Genomic DNA, 9295 nt, shown 5'->3' with positions numbered 1-9295 from the left:
TCTTTGGATGCAGAAGCAGTAGAGCCAAATCCTTTCATCACCCTCCCCACTTCCCCTGCCTGTAAGGGATGCCCTGGGGACAGGAAAAAAAAAAAAGCACAGAGAGAACACACTATCCTCCACCTACACTCAGCTGATACAGCCTTTTGGAAACTGTAGCCAGCTGTCACGAGTTGAAGCAGCCACCAAGCTGGTCTATCCTGCTCCAGAGCAAGGCCCCAGCAAAGATTAAGGAAACATCCAGTTCTTTGAGTCAGGGAGTGCATCTTCACATGCTGTAAAATAGTGCAATGGATCTTGGCTGGGGCATCTGGGAGCTCCTACAACTGGAATCATGAGTAATACGATATTGCAAGATGTGTTTAAAATAAATCAATCATGAAATGGAGTGCAAAAGGACGTCCTAGTTCATCGTGTGTCTTCTTGTTGCAGCGGCTCCTGCCAAACCACAGTTGGAGGTATCGGATATTATTGCTGATGGCAAAGAAAGAAACATTGTACTAACTTGCTCCACACAGGGAAGCAAGCCCCCTCCCCGCATTACCTGGCTGCTAGACAATGGGATAGAAGTCTCTGGTAAGTTTTAAATAGGGGTGGTCAGACTTTGTTTTAAGTATCATTTCTTTATCGTATCACCCTTCAGCGCATTTACATGGGAGAATGAGACACTTACTGCACAAAGTACCACTCTGCCCCTTGGTCCCGGATTGAGGGAACTCAGCCCCTGATCTTGGAGGCCAGGGAACAAGATAACGGCTGGATTTCAGAAAGAGTTTTCCTTAGGCTCCCTGTAGAGGGAAGGGCCCAACATGAATATTCACATCAGACTCAGAACAGTCAGTCTTGTGCCGAAGTTCAAGGATTTTAGAAGCCCAACTCCTATTGAGATCCGAGAGACTTGGGACCTCTTTGAGGATCTGTACCTTAGTACTCGTAAGACAATTTTCAAAGCACACGTGAATTAACACTCTGAACACCTCTGGGACTAAGCTTCCTCACCTATAAAAAGTGGGGCAGTGGATGAACACCACGTGCCAGGGCACAGAGCAATTGCTCACACCAAGTCCCATTCCTTACAGAGGGTGACATAACCTGCCCTCCCTTGATTTGCTTGAACTACATAGCAACTCAGTATCATCAAAGCCAAAATTAAAACTCAAGCGATCCTCATTCCTAGCCCTGCATTTATCCCATCGGACCATGTCATCAGTCTCAGCTTTTGAGTTTCATCATTTAGTGCTCTAGCACCTCAGCAAGGATGTGCATCTAGAGAGACAGCTGAACAGGCAGAGAGACTTACTAATTTACTAGCCTGATTTTTCTTGGTTGCAATGTAAGCGGTTGCTTTAAATAGCCTTCCAATAATAACTACCTTGCTGGCCAATGCAGTAGCACGTGTGAAAAGAAAAGCAAGTCGCTGACAGGTTTTGGGCAGGGGGAGGAAGGGGAGTGGAATACCTACGAGTGGCTGATCTTTGTTTGCAAACAGGCTTCCATTTTATTTTGGGTTACAAAGCAAAGCTTAGAAACCTTAGCCTATTATCTTGATAGAAGATATGTTTTAAGAACCCTACAAAGACAGTTTTAGCGATTGAGGAGAGTTAGGCAGGCTTTTGACATTAAGAGTAGTAGATTATTCAGACGCTGTTAATGTCTGATGTACCCGGTACCGAGTAAAATCACTTACAAGATATTGTACCTTACCAAGTTTGGAGATCAGATTATGTTCATCTAATACAGAAGCCTAGTGAGAGTTGAAAAACTGCAACTTACCCAATAAACTCTCCTGGAAGTTTCAATCTTTGTGTGGTAGGGGAACAGCCAGAAACTGGAGCATCTTATACCTGAAAGAGCAAGGTGACTTTTGACCTTATGATCCCCCAGCATCTGGGAACCCTAATTGAACAACTGGAGTTATATTGTTGCAAGCTGCTTTCATCTGTGATTGGTCTAATTAATTAAAGGTTTTAGGATGGGGGTGGTATGAAAGGCTGCTGATTTATCTTGTCTGTTCACAGGATAGGCAAATCAGTGGATTATTACTTTGAATGGGAAAAAATCTAGTGTTCTGAATGACAAAGTCTTCCTCTGCAAAGGAGTAAAAAAGCAGAATTGAATAGGCAAGAGATTTCTCCGATTCAAAAGTATATGTAGTATCGTAGCTAGTAGGCAGACAATTAGATCCAAGAAGCGGTTTTAGCCTAAAAGTATGAATGGTAATTTGTATTATTGATCAAGAGATGCCATGCATTCATTTTAAAAGATTAACATCTGCAGTAGATAATGACCCTAGAAATCACTGCATTGCTAACAAACTTAAGGGTAATAATTTGAAAAAACAGTTATCTATGAAAAATGCTTTAGCACATGTTTTCAGCGCTGTCATGTGTCCCTTTAGATCACTAACTACACCTTTGCTTTCCACGTGGTATTGATGATCAAGAGCCAATGTCATTTAATGGACCAAGCGCTAAACCACCAGTCCAGGAAGCCCCAGTTTGGCTCTGCCACTAGTTAATTATGTATCCATAGGCAAATTACCTAATCCCCAATATCCCTTACCCCTCCTGCAAAATAGAGATCATGTAGCAATTATTACATGGCTTCGAGAATTAAACAGAGCTGTATTATTATCATTATAAGAATGAAAATGTTGGACATCCATGGTAAATATATATAGACTTAAAAACTACTTTGTAGAAATATAGTACCAAACCCCAAAACAACTTCACTGTTGTTACACTGCTGCAGGCCCGGGGGATCCACCTTTTTGTGCTGAAACCAGATCCTGATCCCGCTTCAAAAGTAAAATCTCCCTCTTCTCAGGTTTAAGTCCCTTTGCAGGATATAGCTATGCCATGCAATTGAGTAGTTTTTTTTTTTCCCATTCAGTAGAAATCAGTGGTGGAGGAAAGCAAGCACACACACAAACATTCGCACACACACTAGCCATTTCACTGCAGCATGCTGCGTGTGTGATCAGTGTTAATATGGTAGAATTTGTTACAGTGAACTCAGTCAGGTTCAGTGAAACACCTGGGTTACTTGAATCCACTGCAGTGAGCTGCACTACAGTTGAGCCATACTGTCAGACAACAACTTCGCTCCGCTGTAATCCATTTACACAATAGAACACACTCGTATGTCTTTAGCAGACCAAATGTAATGCTGATTTGTGGTTGGAAAGTTTTTCACTAAACTGGTTTTGACTTAAGCACTTAAGTGGTTTTCCTCAAACGCTTGCTTAGGTGACACCAAGCACAGGTTTGAGCACGATGGAAAGAAATGCAACACAACCAGCACTCTCACAGTCCATGCGTATGGCAAGAATTCAATAGCCAGTTGTGTCGTTCGCCACGAAACCTTCGGAGAAGAAAAGCAGATGGCATCTTTCCAGTTTGAGCATCTCAGTAAGAACCTTTCTTATTTCAGCAGTTTCAGACAAGATCTGCCTATTGGAAACATCAGGCACTGGGTTAGGGCCCTACTCAGAGTACACACCCCTTAGCAGGAGCTTTAAAATGTATGATACTGGGTAGGCTCATGGCTGCTAATGTAAGGGGCACTCCTGGCCAGCACCAAGTCAGTGCCATTGCACAGTTTGCACTGCCTGAGCAACAGCTCTGCTCTTGGACCAGTAGAGATTCATTCTTGTCATTTGAGGTAGAGCAAAAGACTGTATTCCAATCTTTAAAGCTACTCTGGCTGTCTACACTCCAGTCCGTTTCAAAGTGAAGCAAGCTGTCTCATATATTTTGTGCACTAGGAGCATCTATGTAGCTCAGAGTAGCTAATGCACTGTAAATGCACGTTCCAGCTTCCTTCATGCTAATTGCCCCAGGTAGATGAGACCCAAATCACCCCATGCCTCATTTTACCCATCTTTAATGTCGATCAAATTCTTCTCTGACTTGTACTGATACTGTTAGACCCAACCAATATTTGTAAAGAGCTTTGATCCCTTCAAATTAAAGGAATTAAGAGAAATTTAAAGCATTATCATTTTCCAGTGACTACTACAGACTCCACTACAGTGGCGTTAGAAATGAGTACGAGGACCTCTGAGAATCATCATTATACAGGTAAGTGTTTTTAAATAAAGCCACTGAGCTTAACAAAACAAAATCCTTCATAATATCAATGACTGACGGTCCTAATTTTAATGCACTGTCTGTTCCCTTAGGAACAGAAGAAATGGCTACTGAATCTCTGACACTGCCATCCCCTGTTAGCAGATCTCAAGCAACAAGTGCCCAACAGGAAGATAACTCTTTTCAGATGACTGCTGGTTGGTTCCACATTTTAAAATCTTTTCATTGCAGTAAATTAAACAATGTCAGTTTGGAAGCTGAGACCAATTAAAGCAATCCCAAGCTTAGAGGGGAAAGATCTGATGTTACCAGAATGAGTGGCCAGATATGTAAATGCTAGAAATGTTAATGGTATAATTTTAATGGTATGAACTGAGTTCACCTGGACATTAAAGTGTCTTTGTCCACAATGCAAACAGAAAAAACAGCTGCTGTGAGTACAGCATATGGCTCACACTGTGTTCAGAACTGTTGTTCACCTCAAGTGACTGCTATAGAGTCCAACCCAAATATCAGTGTTTTCTCTACAATTTCCCCTGCAATTTCTTGCTAAATATTTTAAAATTCGGTTTCTTTTTATTCCGTATAATTTGGATGAAAAAAAAATGGTACAGCTGGCCTTAAATGAAAACCTTAGAAGCAACCAGCTCTGGAACTTGGAGAAGTTTAGATCTGAACTCATAAATTGTGGGGTGGGCTTACTGGTGAAACATGCTCTGATTTTTATATCTTATTCAATGGATTCCTTTAGGGTCTGACCAATCATCGATTCCTCCCTCCATAACAGAGGAAACATCTATTGTCAGTTTACCAGCTCTGCCTACCCACCAGAAAGAGCAACTAAGCATCACCACTGCTTGTAAGGACCATGCTTTTTCTTGTTTTAAATGACACTGAGCCAATTTGTTTAAACTGACATATGTGGAATACATGAAATGTTAATGAGAACAGTCTGATGTTCCCAGCATTGCAAAGTCCCTGGAAATATAACAGTATAACACAGTTGAGCAAAAGTGATTGTTTTAGAATTGCATCCATTGTAGAAAGATATTGTGGCCAGATCCTTAACTGATGGAAGTTATCATAGCTCCATTGATGAATCTGCCTTACGCTGTTGATTTGATTGATTATAGCTATGAAGTTTTTAAACTTATCCTTATGGGTGCACTAGATGGCACTGTGCAACAGGCTAAAAGAGGGCAAGCGTGTTCAGTGTGCCTGAAATGGCAGCTTTAGTCAAGTGCTAAACTGCAAAATTGCCCCCATGTACACCAAAAAACAAAAAAAAGAATTACATTACCAACGTGTGCAAATTCAGATTCATCAACAGTAAAAGACTTCCTAAACCCGTAAGAGGTTCCCCCTGGCTCAGAGAGATTTGGAAACAAATATTAGAAAGCTCTGTCCTACTGAAGTCAGTGTAATCTGTGCCTTTGAACTCCTCCCTCTATTTGTATAGCATCAGTTCATACAGCATGTAGACTAATTTTCTTATGTGTGTTTTGAGTTTTCCCTAGGCTCTGGTTGTACATAATTTAGTTAATCTGTGTAATTAAAAATACAAAATATTTCTCTCTATTTCTTTAGGGTCAGAAACAACATCAGGTGCAACAGTAAATGAGGAATTCTCTGGTACAGAAGAATCAGCAATTAGTGAAGAATTTACTCAGAATTATAATGTCACCACTGGTATGCTTAATAATGAACCTCTTTTTTGCAGAGTGGCAGTGAGCTTTAATGAACTGGGTGCAGAGAGGGGCAGCAGGGTCTCTGGGGGAGAAGAGAAAGGAAAGGAAAAAAAAAAAATCAAAACATTTTCTTATTTCACCTCTACAGAGCCACCAGGAACAAGGAATGACACAGACAGAAAAAACAGCACAGATACACCAGCCGTAAACCCTGAAGAAGTAACTCAAAACTACAGCACCACTGGTAAATGTCTTAAAACTAAAACAATAGCATCATTAGCAACATGAACTTGCAGCTGAGAAGCAGGGAGTCCAGGGTCTATGCATGCTGAATGATCTTACTTGGGTCACTTAAACTCTACACTCAGAGCTTTAAATCTTTGCAAGGAATTTGGATCTAACTTGTAATGGGCATCCCCATCCCACAGCTGATTTTGAAAAACTCGGTTTCCTATATGGAAAACCAGAAATCAAATTACATGAACACAGGAATGATTTTAGACTTCACTTCAGTGGGTGGGTGGTGTCTTATATGTTGAAGGTGGAAAGTATTTAAAATTAGAAGTAGTTAATGATGTCTTGAGGTAAAGATGTCAGTCACTTTCTCCACTTACATTTTCCCCGTGCACAGCTCAGTAACACGGGCTGAAGGTGTGACTGTGGATTCAGCTCATTGGAAACAAAGCGCTAATTCCTGTTTGCAAATGCAAAACCATTTGCTTGAGAAGAAAGGTGTTTTATTCATGTCTTCACTCACCAACTTTGGATGGGCTGCTTAAAAATGCCTACATCTCATTGGTGTTCTCTTGGGTACTTTCCAAAAACTTCCTCCCAAACCCCACAACAGCATTACACCTCTAAGTAAGAATTTCCATAACCCATATAGAGAAGTTCCAAGTGTCACCAAATACTGATTTGATTAGACTGTGTATCAGGTATGCGCATAGCTCAGATATCTGTAAAGAGTTTGCTGAAGGGGGAAAAAAATCAAAACATTTTCTTTTTTCACCTCCATAGAGCCACAAGGAACGGTGAATGGCACAGACAGAAAAAACAGTACAGATACACCAACTATAAATACTGAAGAAGCAACTCCGAACTGCAGCACCACTGGTACATTTCTTAAGACTAAAACAATAGTATTAGTGAAATGAACTTGCGGCTGAGAAGCAGGGACCCTAATTCTAATCAAATCTACAAGCTCAGGATGTGATGCTGGCCAAGTCTCTTAACACGCATGCATTCCAGTTTCCTCAATTGTAAAAATAGTGGTAACGCCACTTCAAACAACAATAATAACTGCAGATCCTTGGAGGTTTAACTACTTGAATCTCCCGCAGTGCTCTGAATATCTATCATAATTAATATAAGCGAAAAGATATAAAGCCAGGGTCAACTAGTGTAAATCAACATAGGACCAATAAATCAATGTTCCATAGGAAATTATGAAAATCTGGCCCGCCTGCTTTCCCCAGCGTTATTACATGGGGAATCACTGATCAGTACTATAATATACTAATTGTTGGGTGACTTCCTGATAAGGTTTGGCTGGTGAAAATAAACCTAAGTCCATTGGTTCCAATGGAGTTTTGCTGGCTTATGCCAGTAGATTTGGCACAATCCCCCTGGGTCATGGTGGAGAAGTGTACGTGGTTGCATGTATTTTCTGGGACCCCAGTCCAGAGCCAATAGGAAAAATCTTCCATTGTTTTCAGGGGACTTCAGCTCTGAATCCAGTCTTCAAGACTGTCAATTTGCAACGTACAGTCACCAACGATCACTGGTGGTCTAAAGTACTTCACATCATCTACCTTGTCTATTCCTTTATTTCTGTTGAACAGGCCTCTGCAATCCTACCATGTCACCTAGGAATGCTCTCTTCTTAGATAGTCTTCATCATAAACTCCCTAAGAATCACAGTTCACACTGACTGAAAACCTTTTATTTCTTTGTTAGAAATTAAGATCAAGTCCAAAGACATTGGAAACAGGAATAAGAAGCTTCTCCTGCCAATCCTGGTGTCTTTCCTCATTTTGGGGCTGCTCATTATAGTCCTGCTTTTTATGAGGAAGCTGAAAAAAGCACATGGAGTGTGGAAGAGAGGTGAGTGACTGCATAAATGCCAGTCACCAATATTGCTGGCAGTTTTGGATGGAATTAGATGATGGAAGGGGCTGCTAATAGGACATGGATCTCTTCACCTCTAGATCACTGGTTACAATGAAGTCTATGTCAGCAGTGATTGCAATTTGTTACATGCAGCTATCCTGTCTGAACTAGCAAGTGGGTTTAAGCCTCAGTCTCCATCACAAAAGTACACCCATCAGTCATTGGCCCTAACTAGCTGCTCTTAGGCGGTCCAAGTACTAAATGGACATAGTGACTGAATCACCCTTGTAGGTCAGGATCTGTGCATGCTGGGGTGAGAGGTGCAAACATATGCAAGAGCCACAATTTATTACTGACATTTGTTATCGTCACAGAAAATGATGCTTCAGAACAGACCCTGGAGAGTTACAAATCCAGGTCTAATGAAGATAACCCTGTCCCCGAGAAGAATGGGCAAGGTAAGCTATCACCAAGCCCTAGCTCAGTGAAGCTCCCCTGCTAGAGTTTTGCTACCAGCTTCAACCAAGGCCGGTTCAGACCAACCACGTTTTATGATTTGCAGAAGTGATTCCATTAAGAGGAAACACAAAGCCATATCATGTTTGCTGGGGCTTTCACCTTAGCTAAATGAAGAGAAGTTACTTGCCAGTTCATTTGACTCACTGCGCACACTTGCACTTCACCAGCATTGCCTTTACCCTGCCGTTCCAGCCCCTGTTGGCTTCCTTGCTGTGAGGGGCATCGCTGGAATCTACATACACAGATGCAGCTTTCTGTTAAAATGCAGAGCTTCCTGAAAGTGGGAGAAAGTTTACCAAGTTTTTATTAAAGTTCATTTTTAAAATTAAAAAAATATTTATGGAAAAATACTACTAGGTCTAGACCGTGCGTTCGGGGGAGGGAGGCAGCAAAAACCTTTTGAATGGGATTTTCACAGAAGCCTGAAGTAATCAAGACTACACATCCTGCTAAAATTCAGCGCAGGTTGGGCACCTTTGGAAATCCCTTTTTTATTCCAAAATGTTCACATTTAAATTATTTCAACCAGCTTCGATATAAAGCCCACAAGGCCATAAATCAACCTGCCCTGGCACATATGTCTGTCCTCTCAAAATCCAGTGTGTCTAAAAATGCTGATGAATGCATCCTATAGTGATGGATATCCTAGCAATTTGGGAAATTTCAATGTTAGAATTCCTAAACTTGCTAGGACATCTATCACTTCAGTACAGAATCATTACCTCTTAGAGAGTTATCAGCAATATCCTAGTTAGGATGCATTTTAGCTGAGATCAGTCCCTCTGCTGATACAATAAACATTTACAATTATGCTTTTATTTTCCAGCTTTTAACCACAAGTCCTGCATGCAATACGTAACTAATGGATATGCAGAAACTATAAAGAAG

General features: G+C 41.1%; 1 protein-coding gene across 1 annotated transcript in view; it reads left to right on the top strand.

The window, feature by feature from the left end:
- The window catches only part of CRTAM (cytotoxic and regulatory T-cell molecule), an 18342-nt gene extending 9661 nt beyond the window's left edge, over positions 1-8681 (top strand). The window contains exons 4-13 of the mRNA XM_019546901.1: positions 433-576; positions 3249-3410; positions 4011-4082; positions 4184-4288; positions 4843-4950; positions 5679-5780; positions 5928-6023; positions 6797-6918; positions 7720-7882; positions 8263-8681. Coding sequence (XP_019402446.1) covers positions 433-576; positions 3249-3410; positions 4011-4082; positions 4184-4288; positions 4843-4950; positions 5679-5780; positions 5928-6023; positions 6797-6918; positions 7720-7882; positions 8263-8390 — 1202 coding nt within the window. The 3' untranslated portion in view covers positions 8391-8681. The remainder of the gene's footprint in view (positions 1-432; positions 577-3248; positions 3411-4010; positions 4083-4183; positions 4289-4842; positions 4951-5678; positions 5781-5927; positions 6024-6796; positions 6919-7719; positions 7883-8262) is intronic.
- The last annotated feature ends 614 nt before the right edge of the window (positions 8682-9295 follow it).

The sequence above is a fragment of the Crocodylus porosus genome, unplaced genomic scaffold (assembly GCF_001723895.1).
Source record: "Crocodylus porosus isolate Cpor-Errol unplaced genomic scaffold, CroPor_comp1, whole genome shotgun sequence".
Lineage (NCBI taxonomy): Eukaryota > Metazoa > Chordata > Crocodylia > Crocodylidae > Crocodylus > Crocodylus porosus.
Note: the sequence above shows the minus strand (reverse complement) of the source record. Positions and strands in the feature narration are given on the sequence as shown.